At 43.3% G+C, this 14931-nt stretch overlaps 2 protein-coding genes across 5 annotated transcripts in view; one reads left to right on the plus strand and one right to left on the minus strand.

Moving 5' to 3' along the window:
* Window positions 1-394: 394 nt before the first annotated feature.
* ATP6V1E1 (ATPase H+ transporting V1 subunit E1) lies at window positions 395-12297 on the minus strand. Of its 4 annotated transcripts, XM_074901300.1 has the most exons (10): window positions 12150-12297; window positions 10864-10962; window positions 8487-8552; window positions 6845-6954; window positions 6310-6376; window positions 4396-4485; window positions 3010-3078; window positions 2515-2609; window positions 1565-1652; window positions 395-1012 (listed from the first exon to the last, which is right to left on the minus strand). In XM_074901300.1, the coding sequence occupies exons 3-10, from the start codon at window positions 8541-8543 to the stop codon at window positions 950-952; spliced, it is 639 nt and encodes a 212-aa protein (XP_074757401.1). In that variant the 5' UTR covers window positions 8544-8552; window positions 10864-10962; window positions 12150-12297; the 3' UTR covers window positions 395-949. The 4 variants fall into 4 exon arrangements, with proteins under 4 accessions (XP_074757401.1, XP_074757400.1, XP_074757402.1 ...); XM_074901299.1 differs by lacking the exon at window positions 10864-10962; XM_074901301.1 differs by lacking the exons at window positions 8487-8552; window positions 10864-10962.
* Window positions 12298-14033: 1736 nt separating this feature from the next.
* Window positions 14034-14931, plus strand: part of BCL2L13 (BCL2 like 13) — a 39236-nt gene continuing 38338 nt past the window's right edge. The window contains exon 1 of the mRNA XM_074902164.1: window positions 14034-14213. The gene's annotated coding sequence lies outside the window, so the exon portion shown is untranslated. The remainder of the gene's footprint in view (window positions 14214-14931) is intronic.

Here is a 14931-nt window from a genome sequence, read left to right on the forward strand (position 1 = left end):
ACAGTCAGCTGTTGTTCCTCAATTCCTGAAACCCAAACCATACTCCTTTAGTAATTGTATCTCCTGCACAGAAACAACAAACCTGTAACTGGAAATGGACTGTATTTGTTATATTTAAGTAGCCCAGTTCTGTTACTCCAGCTCTCTCTTGTGAAAGAAGATTGAGACAGCAAAACTATAGACTCTTTTTTAGGAAGAATGAAGCTCATCCTAGAGTCCTACTCAAAAGGCTTGCCTACAATCCAACAGTACTCCAGCAAAAAGCTTGACAGTACTCCATGTACTCAAATTCTAGCCTCACAAAACAGTTCCTACACACAGCCCTCAAGCAGTAAGTCCTTATACACACAAACCCATTTTTCAATCCCTCAGAGAGAAGCTACAAATAACTCCATACATACACACACATTTTTATTTCAATAAATAAAGTCTTACAGGCTCAGGCTTTTTTTTTTTTTTTTAAATCACATATACAGGACAGAAAAATGCCTTACCAAGTAACATGAATTAAACTACTAACCCTGGGGAGGAATGCATGCCCTCTGTAACACTGAAGACCTTAACTGAAAAGGGATTTCCCATCGGCAGCATGGTAATTTACTTCACAGATTAGACAACTTGAAAGAGATGTGGCCAAAGCAAAGAGAGTGACCCTAAATAGACCACTTGTCTCTACAGAGCCACAACAGTGCAAGGAAAGCCAAGAGCCCAAACATCTCCATTTTCTAGTGTCATTGCTGGATGAATATGTATGTCTTCACATCCTTTGAGCAATACATTCTAACCACAAGTAGAGAGGCTAAGCACAGCAGGTATGCAAAATTATTCCATTGAAGAACAGATATTGGATGACAAGGTAATGTTATATTTCAAGATTTTAAAGTAGCAGATGCTTTTGCATCCCCTTCAGTATGGCAGTGGAACAGATCCCACCTTTTCTCATAGAGGTTTAGTCCAAAAACTTCCTGTTGGCATTAGCACCAAAGAGAGCCACTCTGATTTCTGGCATCATCTGTTGAGAAAGAATACATCCGTTACACACAACGGGCAATACAATTGCTGTACACTCCTCATTGGAGGTGCTGTGTGATAGCTAAACTAAGCTTCAAAATTAAGAAGTCAACTCATCCAAGCTTTCTAAAGCCTTTACCCGATCACACATTGCTGGCTACTCTATAGACTTAAAGGATTGCCTATACTGCAGCATAAGAAAGAGATGCCAGAGCTCATTTTTTCCACTAGGGTATAGGTCTCAGCCAAAGCTTCTAACGCTTAAGCCAGCTTCAGTTATTCAAGTTAGCCTCAGCATTTCAAAATCTTGACTGCGATGTAGTCCTAACAAGTCTTTCTGTATCATCTAGAGCTTTATGTTCATGTTTAATACAGAAGACAACATTCTGAGAAAAGCCGTATTTGTTGTAGACAAGTAGGTAATTGTCATCCATGTTGAAATATGATCCCACACACTATTGTGACAATTAACACATTGGAAATATCAGCATTTAATTATAAGACAAAACTAGTTAATTATATTTTGGTCACCTTGGCTGTTACAGAAACTTACCTGCTGGGCTACAAGGTCCAGCCGACTTTCCAGGGTATTGGAAACCTTAATTTTACCATCACTGTTATATATTTCAACACCTCCAGCACTAGAAAGGGGGTGAGGGAAAAAAAAAAAAAAAAATCCATAGGACATCTCAAAGTCAGAATGAGGCAGAGATATTATCCCAAACCAGCACTTATAGGCAAGTCAGATATGCAGACCAGATTTTTAAAAAAATAAATGTTTTTTGATCATGTCTCAGTAGGAATCAGCACAAAGTGATCCAGTGAAGCAGCAGTGCAAAGCATCTTTGGAGTTATTGTCAGAGACCACAACTACACAGAAGTGTCCTCATCAGCATGATCTAAATGCAAGCAGAGCTATGGAATTTGTCACTTCAAAACAGCTTCAGACTCTGTATTTTATTATTAATAGACAGCTTTCAGATTTTGGTAAGCGAGGAAGAGTGCTAGAAGTGTTGTTTCATGGCCCATAAAGATCACTATCAGAATATACAGCTTTGTGACACGCTCCTTATCATACTACACAGAAATAGAGCCTTGCAGACATGGCAAACAAACTCCATCACGTGATTATCCTGCAGCACCATATGACTCAATTTGCTTCATGTTGAGAAAGCAAGCATGGCTACATCCATATTCTCTCTCTTTAAAAGACCAGTAGTTAAGTTTCCACCTACAGTTATTCTCTACTTCAGTACTGTGAATCAGACTGGAGGTTGCACCAAATTTTTATGGACATTTTTGACTGAGACAGTGCTTGTCTGGAGGAAACTGAAGACTCTATGCTTCATTAACACAAAGAAGTGCTCAATTACACTAAAACAGCAGCAGACACACTGTGGGAATACTCCATACATAATTTTCCAAGACTGCTCTGGTAGGAGTTGTGGCTTGAAAAATTGCATTAAGTCAGTGCTAAGTATAAAAGACTCCCATTTTCCTTACATTTCCTCTGGCAGGAAGTTGTCTTGGTCAATGTGAACATCCACATCCCTTTTTGTGGCATTTTTGTAGATGGGAACGCTCTTCTGTACGGCAGTCTAGGATACAAGATAAACCTCCAATTAGCACTGACAAATGCTACTGCACCACTTGGGTTTGGTCACTCAACCCTTTGTAATAATAAAATGAAGGGATTAAAGCTTTTTTTCCCCCCTCTTTTTTAATTAAGCAAATGTATTTCAGTATGGCTTCTGAGCCAAAAGCAATTATTATTATTAACATTGTATCAATGTCTAAAGTTTTCTAGGTAATATCCAAGCAAGTAAATGACCTCCAACTTGAAAAGCATACTTGTTCTCTTCCATTGTATCTGCAGCAGAAGTGCAGCCAGCCAAGCTCATTTTCACGTCACACAGATGGGATCTGAGCAGCAAGTATTTGCAGTCAGGTCCCAATCTTCATGAGCAGAATACTGTCAAACTATACTAGGTGTCTTACCTTAACCATAGGGAAATCCTGCTTCCTGCACCGAACAACTATTCTGGGCTCAAGCAGCTGGTAGAATCCCTGCATAAGATAACCATTACAGTATCAGAAAGTCAGCATTTTAATCGTCTTAGAATTATTTAACCCCATGAAAGGAAAGGAGCTGATCACTTTGAAAACCAAAACCTGACAATATTAGCCTTTTTTATTTAGTTATTTGCTTGCAAGTTCAACTCATGCCGACATTCTGAGAAGACAGCACCAATTATCTGGGAAATAGCCTACCACTATGGATTATGCGTTTCTTTGTTAGCTTCAAGTTTGGAACTCTAGTGCAACTAAATGTATGCATCATAGGATTGAGTTTCCCAGACAATATACATGTATATATAAGGATCACTGCTGTCTAAGTAGACTAAGCACGTAGCCATGCTGACATTCTCCTGTGCTGTTCTTGGAGAAGAAATGCAGTAGGTTCGAATGCCTGTTTGAATAACTCCTGCCTTGCAGTTCCTGTAAGAGCAGAATAGAATAGGTTTCGTTCCAGTTAGAATGGACCTACAACAACAGACTATTCCAGATGTGATTACTGATGACTACAGATCCCTTGCTGGATCCAATAGTGAGCTAAGACTGACGTGGCCAACTTGCAAGAATGAGACAGGTTTGTTAGATGTACAGCAATATCAGACCTAGGTGTGACAAAGAAACACCACTGAATCGGAAGCACAAGCTGGTAGGAAACACTGTTAAGAAAATTTTGTCATCAAACTGTGGGCAGGAGCACTCATGGCTGGCTTCTGAGAGTTTATAGTGGCAGGACCAATTCATACCAGAAGGTGGCACTGGTGGTCGCACACGGACCCTAAACAATGCTGGCTTTTCAGCAGTTAACTGCTGGGGCTTGAGGATGGTATTCTGGGTAAGCAAAGCTTTGATTTCTGCTTTGTATGTCTGTCACAGACCCATGCCATACTACAGTAAATTCATCAAAGCCAGGACCTACAAGTCTCAAATGCTAAAAAGATTTTAAAAGTGGGTAACTATGGACTTCTAGGTTTGGAGAAACAGCTTTTGCCAAAGGTGTATTTGATCCAACTAGTTATTACAGAAGCTTAAGGTGTGCATCCTAAATGTGCATGTTACAGTGGTATGTATGCGCATCTGCAATTATTCTTATAATGGAATTGCTGCTTGGTACACCAAGCTTTACACCTCTAAACAAGCTACAACTTTATCTGTTTGGAATCCACGACTGATAGATATAGCAGAAGTGATCACCCAGCAACATTCGATCTAGACTCTAATACGACCGTAACTTCCAGTGGGTTATCTTAGAAGAAAGACACCTAGGAGAGAAGGCTTCGATCATCTATTGTTTACAATTTAAATATTTACCTGTAGAACTAGTCCATCCAGCAGTGTCTGATACCTGGCAGTATCCTTCACCACCTTGGCAAGTCTCTGCTTGGCCTCATTCAGCAAATCCTACATTCAGGAGAAATCAGATCAGCAAAGCCCATCTGTTTGGCATTTGGTTTCATGCCTACCAACTTTCTGTACTCCTATTATAGCTATCACACCCTGCCAACACGTAAACGTACATTCCAGCTGGTGTTCATCCAAGCTAACCTTCTTCTCTCTGTACATGGCACAATATCCTTCCCAAACAGCTCTCTTCTCCCTGCCCTGATCTGAACCCATTATAACCTGATAATAATTCCTTTTTCATGAAAAAAGGAGACCTCAGTAGTAAAAGGCTAGTACTTACAATATTAATTCAGACAAACTAAGTATGTTGTAAAACACTGCCTAATGTTAACTAACAAATTTGCCCAAATAACATTTTTTAAGTTTTGTGGTCAAGCAAAGAAATCTAATCTATCCTTTTATCAAACAATATTCAGGTTAGGTATTTTTTAATTGTAAGCAAATACAAGTCAAAATTTAAAAGCAAGGGTTTATTTTTAATTTGAAGTAGCTGGCTTTGATTATCTTTATTCAGGAAATCAGTCTTAGGTGGGATTGAACTTTTAAGAAATTTGAGTCACAGTTCTTAGAACTGAACCATCGTAATTACTTCAGATAAAGAAATTGTATGACTTGGTATAAACCTTTCCTTACTGTCCTGCCTCGTAGTGTTTAAAAGGAGAGTGCATGTTAACACAATCAGTACTGGGATGTAAGACTATCACAATTTAATGTCAAGGTCGAAACTAGTTATACTGTCTACACAAGAGTAACATAGCATTTCTGGAACTGCTCATCTCTCTTGTTCATGAAAGAGGCCAAATATCTGGTAAGAGAAGAAAGCTAGCAGCATGTGACTTTAAATGTTTTAAAATGAGGAAGAGTGTTGTGCATTACTCAGAAGCATGAGGTTGAGTCAGCTGATAAATGAGGAAGAGATTACCCAGCAGAGACTATCACAATAGAGTTAGCTCTTTAGCCACCCACCTTCCTCCTCTCTGTGAATACAATCTAAAGTTTGAAACTAGGTTTAAGGAATCAATAAACTGGTGGTTTTCTTCTGCTAGCTTTCCTTTTTTCATGGTATCATCAACTTGAACATTATCCAATTTTTTATTTTTGACTTCTAGTGGTCTCAGCTTTTCCAATAGCTCAACAGCACCATCTAGCAGAACATGGAACACCCAAACTCTGTTTCTGAGACAGAGATAATAGGAAACCTGCAAGCTGTACAATGAGCAGAATGAGAATACACTACACGTGGTGCAAGACAAACATAGTATTTCTGAACTAAGACTAAATGTAGCCTGCTCTGATAAACGATCACTCACCCTATATGTCAACACACAGACTGGTCACCTACAAGAACAAGAAGTAAACCTTTCCTTATACTAGGGGCCACTAAAAGACACAGAAAAACCTGGTTAATGGTGTTTTAAGCCTACTTGCTTAAGCTGTGCCAGCTTTAATGCATAAATCTTGCTTACGGCAAACAGAACTTCAAAGTTTTACCAACCATGCAAGAGTTTCTGCTCTTTAAACAAATAAGCTACTGTACAAATGATAGATACAAAGGATAGATTAGATAGTCTGCAATGTTTCTGGCAGAGAACTGTATTTCCCTAAAAGAGCAGGTAATAGAAACCGTGAAAATAAGCTAAAGCATACTAGCAAAGCTGGACTTGATGACTTTTCAGAGCAGCTGGGAAAGCCAACTGCTTTGTATGTTGAAGCAAACGTCACTCAATCACAAATCATAGTTTTCTTTAGAGAATGGTTAAGAACATTTCCTAACAGACAGCAGAAACAGAGCCTCTGTGTCTTTACTACAGAGATACTCACTGCAATAAGGTCATCCCTTGCCTTGAGGACCTTCAGCCTTGCTTGATTCATCAGGTTGGACATCTGTCTGCAAGTCGCATGATAAAGCTGAATCAATCCATCAGATTGACAGAGGAAATGCAACATTTAACTGTATACATTTAAAGATGCTACAACATTTAAGAACAAAGCCTGTTGACCTATATAAATCTGTTTCTCAGCTTGCACAAACGATTACAACACAGAACCCCATCCTTCAGTAAAGACCCACCAAAACTGAACCTGGAGTGATCATTTTGTCCCAGAGTAACAGACCAGAGTAGAGTTCTGGACATAAACTACATAAAGAAATATGAAAGACTTTTTCACCACACTAACAGTTATATTATTGCAGCTCACTTTTGATAATTTCTCTCCAGGAAAAACAAGAAATAATTACAACTAAATATATTGGCTACAATTTACCTATTTGCCAGGGAAAACCAGTTTTGTATAAAATTAGCAATAAAATGAAAGCTCGGGCTCCGAAGTCAACCACCTAACCTAAGCAACTTACATTTTCTTTTGCTGTTCAATTTGTTTTTCCTTCTTTTCATAATACTCCATGATTTTAAGCCTCTGTGTCTGAACAAGGCGACCCTTCTCAATGTTGAATTCTTCTTCTGCCTATAGTAAAAATTAAATAACTGAATTGGAAATTGGTTACACAGGCTGAAAAAAACAGAATCAAAATGAAATAGGCACACTTTCAGAGCACATTCATAGATAGGCTCCTAGACTTATCATCCTATGATTCAATTTATGCTTCCATGTAAGCAACACATTTCAAGCAGTACTCAAGTCAAAGGGAGTTCAGTATGTGTTCTACTGAACTAGAACCTTGCTAACTAAGATAGAGCTTATTTTTATCGACTGACACGTTTCCTTGCAGTATTTATTCCTCAGGCACAAAATTACCAAATTTATATATTACATACTATTAAGAAAAACTCATTTTATCTGACCTTCATGTCTAATTTGTTTTTGTAGAATCAGTCTCTTCTCTGGCTGCAAGAGATTCTACCTAAAACAAGCTACCCAGCCCTCAATATCCACAAACTTCATTACTTTATGCAATCCATACACAAGGAGAGTAACAGTACTGCTATTTCTTTTTTACAAACCCTAGCCAGACAGCATGTGAAAACACATGGCAAATTTTCCTATTTATACCCGAGAATCCAATCTCAACTTTTGACTTCTGTTTGCAGATCATCAGGAACACCTGCTATAGTATTGATTAAATATTTGTGTAGATCTAAATGTTTAAGGGAGATTAAATACGAGTAATTCATATGTCATGTCCAATACCAACAAGATATTTTGGTATTGGTATAATGCAATTGTTAAGGTCGTAGGACACCATTAATCATTCTTTAGTAAACATCCATTTTCTATCACCAGGTTAATATTAACTCAGTCTCTTGTGGCTTAGCCTAAGTGAAGAATTCTGAAGTTATTCAAGTCATGCCTTAAATGTAAATTTATGTTTTAGTTCCCCAGGATGCCTACTAAATCACATCGAGAATTAAGTCTGCAGGTGGCTACACAGGTTTAAGTACAGTTAACAACCTGCTTACAAACTTTCACCAACATAATTCAACTGGTTTAACCTTCATCTTGTAACATTTTGGCACATGTATGAATACGTGTGCAAGATCACTAGCATTTACTGCTAGTGTTTCTGCCTGACATGCTATGGAAGCCAAGCAACAGTTAAAATTAAACCTTCTGGTAATAGCTTGTTATGACAAACCTTAGCAGAATTCATAATTATGCAAAGAACTCCTGTAATCCTCAATGATGTCAAGTTGTGATAGGAGGTGGGGGAAGTTGTTCCACTTAATCCAGTCTATTCACATTACCACTCAGCTCTCCTGACTGCTTAAAAAAAAAAAAGAGTGCACTTGCATACGAATAAATATATATTTAAGAACCACTAAGAAAAGTTTGACCAAAAACTATGCCCGACTTGTTTTCATTTGTCAAAAGTTAATAAATATTAACTTTACTTGGTAACATCATTTTTCCTATGTATTAACTACACGTGAAGTAAGCTATAGCTTACAAAAGTGTTCTATGACTGCTCTGGCTGCAACTATCAAGACAGGATGTCAGTTTTCCTTTTGCACTTACTGACATCCAACTTCCATTTTTACCTTTGCATCTATTTCTTCAGCCTTTTCATTCGCTTCCTGCTCAATGAAAGCCATCATATGCTTGATCTGTAACAAGAGAGAGAAAATAAAATATTTTCTTTTGGAAGGGACTTTGATGAGAGAAAGTACATACATATTTCTCATTTGTATCTCTCCATCTCCATTTGCTAATTCATATAATGTTTTTCACAGAAATTAAATTGAGCATACAGGACAAAGAGTCAGGTCATCTTAACACAGATTACAAGAAAATTATTTATTTTTTCAAATAATTCTACATAATGCTGTTTTACTAGTTGTCATTTGAAGAATGTACTTTAGATATGCAACTATACCAGAAAAACTGCAAACTATAAGTAAGTTTGTATAAATGTGAGGCTGGGTATTTTCATTCTTCATTAGTGAAAACAACTTCTTTTTTTCCCCTCCCAGGATTATTAAAAAAAGCAAACCAAAACAAAACCCCTCACACAGCAAAATCAGTCTGCTTGTTATGACATTTACATGAAACACAGAAGATTAACATCGCGTCCCTGCTTCATATCAGGCACAGATGGCATTTGAATGAACCTGGGCCTTCCACACTAGATGACTGGCGAAGCAAAGCAAGGGGCTACTGACCACTGGTCAGGTCTGTACAACCAGAAGTTCCTTTACACACCTGAGAAATCTTTCTTGAAAAAATGTAATAAATTCTGTAAAGACTTACAAGGTCATTAAAAAATGATGCTGTATCACTCAAAAGGACTTTATAAAGTAGTTGCATGATAGTTTGGAGGAGCTGGGGAAGGAGACAAAGCTAGCAGTGTGAGTCGATCAAGACCACATTAAGCATATCACATGCCGCTTTAGAGCCTGGTATGCGCTAATACATTCTACTTGAAAAACCTTTTAGAAACTATCTCAAAACACTACAAAGCACAGGTTCAACGGCTTCATGACAAGGAAAGCAATTATACCAAGTTCTGCTTATTTATCACATACCTTTCTATGACCAAGCCTAAGTTTAGGTTCACATTTGGAGCAGACCATAAGGACTCATGCCCAACCAAACCATCATTTTCCACAGGTATAGCCATTTCCAAGGGCAGATGGAGTGGACCATATACTTGAGCAGACCATAAAAGCATACCGACTTTTTGCTTGCACTTCGTGATGAGACACATTTTGCAGACAATCTGGTCCAAATAAACTTGCAGGAAAGACTCCATTTACATAATCTCATGTTAAAATGAAATATTTTAAAGAGATGACAGGTGCCAATGTGAGAACTGAGCCAACATGCAGAACAGCACTATGCCCATATAGATGAAAAAATGGAAGTGAACAGACAAGTGGAAGATTTTAAGCATGTGCAGTGGAAGAAGTGAACAGTATCACCTACATCCTCAAAAATCAAATTAGCAATGTTTCTATTAATTCCAGCTTGCAGCATTTCCAAGTGCATGTCAACCTACAGCGTCAGTTTCCATCCCTGCTCGCCCGATTAGATGAGTGGTTAAATCAAGCTTTAGATCTACTTGCATTTCAGAAAGGACAAGAGAGGCATATAAAATAAGGAAATCATTTTGCTGAATAGCCTGTTGTTGAAGGAGACTAAGAACTTTCGTATGCAGTACTAACCCTTAGATTACTGAGTCACTTCAGTTTGGTTTGGTTTCTTAATTTTGGAAAAATAAACAGTTCTGGTGTTCAAGAAAGGTCCTCTGCATAATGAAGAGGAATACGACTGAAGCAAGATAATATGACATTCATTTCCCCTAGTCTGATGATTGAACAGCATTATTTCCTTCAAAATCTGTTGTACTGAAATCCCTTTTTGCTTTTCATAGAAAGAGATCCTGTGTGAGACTTTCACATCTATAACTAGTTTTAATAACACTGACAAAAATATTTATTTTAAAATGAGAGATTAATTTTAAATGTAGTTAATAACTTCAGCATAGTAGTATTTCCTATAGAAAGAGAGGGTTTTTCCCATCAGTAGTGTGATTATCCTTTCCATGGGAAGTTCTAGATGTAAGACTGGCTTTAGCTAGAAGTGACTAGCCAGATCAGATGGAGCAATCCATCAATCTCTCTTGACAGAATAAAGCAAGCAAGTCTATCAATGGGAAAAAAAACTTAATTAGAGAACATTTTCAAAGAGGAAAATTGTTGAAAGCACCATGGAATGTAGTTAAGGGTTCAGAGGACTAGTAGGCAAGTTCATACTGGATTTATACACACCCAGAACTGTCACGCCATCAGCAGCATTCTCTTTTACAGTTAACAGGACCACCCGAGGTTCAGGAGTGTAAAACAATGACAGGAAAGTTGCAGAAGTGAAATGCTATTAGTATTACATGTTAATTATATCAACTGATCCTGAACTAACCTTTGAAGTTCAGATCCACAGTGGCTGAACAAGACCACCCCAATGTCAGCTTTATTTTTATTATCTTCATGGAAGAGGCAGGAAAAAAAAACCACCAAGCTTTGTGGATAAAAGGCAATAGAACGTAATGTTATAATTCCCCTTTTGAAGGAAGGCAACCTACTGATTTTACTTTCAATGTGATACTTCCTTGCCAAGAGACTATGTTTACTGAATGAGAAAGTGAGACACAAAGCACTTATGATGCAAAGGACAAAGGGAACTTGGCTGATCTGCTCATCACCTGTAGAAAACTCCATGGACCAGTGCTGACTGGATCCATGCAGTTTATAACATGGCACACCATTTGCAGCCCAGCTCAAAGCAGCTTTTTTTAGGCAAGGGCAGTATTTACTGTCAATAAGGACAAAGTGTCCTGCCTCAGGAGGAAGTATCCACAGTCAGACTTCAGGGTTGTAAGTTTCCACTGCAAGAAAAGCCCAGGTTGCATTACTCTGCTTAGGATATAGAAGTGAAAAAGGCATTCAAAAATGCTGAATAGCCTACCCAAATGCTAAGTTACAGCTAATTAGATGTAGTAGAGCTATAAGAAAAACCGATGTAAAGTCCTTAGAAAGCAACATCTAAAAAGACAGTACTTACCTAGTGCAATGTATTTACCTGCCTTAGAGAGCAATTAAGCACTGTAGACAGCATAAAGGCTACTTATGATCCCTCCATTATAAACTGATATAACATGTCATCAAAATGCTAAATTCCCCAACGCATGGCCAATCAATCCCACCAGGGAATTCTTCAGAGACTTCTCTTTCTCACTAAGATTCTCAGAGAAGATCTTTCCCCTTTATCGACCCTTGCTTTCACAGGAGAGCACTACTGTTCCACCCGCAGAGCAGGAGGCCCTGTTCCACAGCTGCAACGTGAAACAGTCGCTGGTGGCTACAGCCGCTTCTGCTGTTGTGTGGTTCAGAGCTGCCACTATCCCTTCCGCTCCAACTGGCCTTTTACCAGCCGGACAGTCCGTCAGTTCAGGCACTCCCGAACCACACACCTAGCACAGCTTCAGGGCAAAGCAGCTGCCTGTAACCTGCCTCTACCGCCCCGGCTCAGCCCTCAGGGCCTCTCTCCTCACGCTGGGTCTGTCCTGCCAGCTCCCCGCGGGCCCCGGCCGCGGCCGGGCCGAGAGAGCAGTGTGGAGGCGGCAGACCCAGCAGCGGCCCCAGGGCCGCCGCGCTGCCCGGTCTGGGGCCGCAGGCTCGCGTTCGGGCTGGGGCCCACGGCCCTACCTGCTTCTGGACGTCGGCATCGCTGAGCGCCATGGCGGCAGCGTTAGCGGCAGCTCGAGGGAAGGCGGTTGCTGCCGTTGGCGACCGGGAGCAGAATCGAATCCGGTTCGGGTCACAGCCGGTGCTGCTGCCGCTGTGTCACGCCGCCCCGCCCACCCGCTCCTCCGGGCCAATAGGAACCTGAGCTCTGGCGAGCGTCACGGGCGCGGGTGCTCGCGCGCGGCATGTCGCCATCTTGTGGCCGGGTCCGGGTCTTGTCCTCAGCGCGCTTCGTGAGCGGAGTCGGGGGCCGCGCTGCTTTTTCTGCCGGGGCAGCGCCTTCCTTCGCGGCAGCGGCCCCCGAGGCCGAGCAGGAGGGAGGCAGCCAGCTCCGCAGGGCTCTCCCGACCTGCCGTCCCACGGGCGGAGCGCCTTGGGGGGACCGTCTCCGACGTCAGGGTTCAGAGGTGTTTTGTGCAGGGGAAGTGATTTTTTTTCCCTGTGCGTAGTGTTTTTAAGGCTTTGGTGGGAATACCGTGTTCAGTTTCAAAAAGAGCTGACCTTCCAAGAAGTGTCATTGCATGTTTAACTTGGAGAGAAACTTGCTTATAAGGCCCTCAAGTACCTTCCTTTGGCAATGCTTGGGGCTCTCCACCAAGGTCGCTTTCAGCTGTCATTTGTATAAAGCTATTTATAAAACGTCGAGAGTTTTTCCAGGTTAGGGCTGGTAGAGAGAAGCAGAAGGAGGCAGGAAACAGCTGGCTGAGTGGAGGGGAAGGGCAGCCTTGCTGCAGGGAGACTGGAGGTCACGGCTCTCAAGTGGAGGTGGCTTAGGGGAACCTCAGGTTGGTTGTACTTTTTGTCGTTGACGGTGATGGCACCAGTATTTCATCACAGGAATACATGGTGGGGATTCAAGGCACTAGTAGTAGTAGTGTTACCACCTTCTGTCATTTTGTGATGCAGAAATGTTCAGGACCATTTTCAAACGATGTGCTGATTCTCCAGCAATTCTGTTACTGCTTCCATTGTTTATGGCAAAATTTAAAGCTATATTCTTAACCTATAATAGCATTTGTTTATTCTAGCTATCAGGAAGCTTCTATTTCCATTCTGTGGGTACATTTACTGGAAAAATTAGAACTGTTCCTTGCTAATAAGTATCAAATGTGATATTTGTCATATCCATGCTTCTTCCTGGCTTGTTCCAATTTTGTTACTTTTTACTGTTTTTTCTTCACATGTATGTGAAAATGCTTATTGTAAAAACATGTATGTAACATGTTTTTTCATACTGCAATTATGTTACAATGCAGGGAATCGCCTTGTATTTTGGGGCTTGAGGACATTTTACTATTATTTCGGGCACACTCTAAACACTTAAAAAACTCGGAGAGAGGGGTTTTTTCTCTCCTCCAGCTCAGGTGCTCAGTGACCCCCCAGCCTTACGGAAGGGTTTCCATTTGGAGCTCTGACCCGCTAGCCCAACACCTACAGTCACGTGAGCTGTATCATGGCCACGGAAAACAACTGCCCTCCATTCTTTTGCCTCGAAATCCGCGAGGAAAACGCGCAGGGTTGATACGAACCCTCCGGCTGCATTCTTTTACATGCGTGCCTCCGAGCGCTGGAAACCCGCTCAGACCTGCGCCCGCCTCAGGAGAGGGGCCTCCCTCCTCCCCTCCCCGCCCCTCGGTGCCCGTCGTTGAGCTGCTGCTGCGGGGCGGGCCGGAGGCGGGCCGGGCCGCCTCCCCCGTGGCCGCCGCCGAAGCGGAAGGGGCGGCCGGGCCGCCGCGCCTCTTCCCGCCCCCTCGGGAAGTCACGTGACGGGAGGGCGGCCCTGCCCCTCGGCGCGGGCCGTGACGCGCGACACAAACCGCGGTGACGCGGGGCCCCCTCCCCGCCCCTCCATCATGGCGGCGGCGGCGGCGGCAAATTAGGGCAGAGCTCGTACCGCCTCGCGCGCGCGCGCGGGCGCCCACCACCCCCGGCGGACCGACCCGGAGCAGCGCCGCTCCTTGCCCGGCCTGCCCGCCCCCTCCTCTCCCTCCTCCTCCTCCTCCCCCCGCCCCGCGGCGCTCGCAGGTGAGGAGGGGGGTGGGGGCGGGCGGGAGGCTGATCTATTTATTTATTTACCCGCTTATTTATTTATTTATTTATTTTCCCTTCGCACCCCCGCCCCGCCGGACGGGGGGGGGGGGGGGAAGCGGGCACGAGGGCGGCGGCAGCTTGGCGCGCGCCTCCGCCGCCGCCTCCTCCTGCCGCCGCCGCCCCCCCGCCGCGCTGTCCGTGAGGGGCGGGGGGACCCGGCCGCGCGCCGCGGGGTCGGTGGCCGGAGAACTTCCCTGCGGGGGCGGGGCGAGCGCGACCACGCCCCTGGGCGGCCGTTGTCCGCCCCCGCCGGGGCTGCGGCTGAAGGACGCGTCTCTCCGTCCCGCCGCGACCGGGGCGGCCCTGAGGGCCGACGGCGGTCCCCGCGCCCCCGCCCTGGCGCGTCCTTCCCCGGCGGACTGCGGGCCGGGCGCCGCCCTGGAGCGGGGTCCGGGCCCCGCGGTGTGGGAGAAGAGGCTGTGCCCTCTCCACCCCCCGCGCCCCCCGGCAGCTCCTGAAGGGCGGCGGTCAGGGGAGCCGTCGGCTCCTCCGCTGTAGGGGCTGCGGCCTGCCTGCCCGCACCTGCCGCTCTAGCGCGTAGGCTGTGACTCCAGCGCGGACCCCGCCGGCTGACTCATCCCGGCTTCTTGCTCCTTGCCGTTTCTGCCCAGATATAAATATCTCATTCATCGCCGTAGTAACTGAGTAGCTT

This window comes from Athene noctua, chromosome 3 (genome assembly GCF_965140245.1).
Source record: "Athene noctua chromosome 3, bAthNoc1.hap1.1, whole genome shotgun sequence".
NCBI lineage: Eukaryota > Metazoa > Chordata > Aves > Strigiformes > Strigidae > Athene > Athene noctua.

Coding starts and splice junctions, on each gene's coding strand:
- ATP6V1E1 (XM_074901299.1), bottom strand. CDS start 12,182: ATGGCGCTCAGCGATGCCGACGTCCAGAAGCAG. Junction 6,955..8,486: donor CTGAAGAAATAGATGCAAAG/GTAAAAATGGAA, acceptor TTTTTACTATAG/GCAGAAGAAGAATTCAACAT. Junction 4,486..6,309: donor CAAGGGATGACCTTATTGCA/GTGAGTATCTCT, acceptor TCCTGAATGTAG/GATTTGCTGAATGAGGCCAA.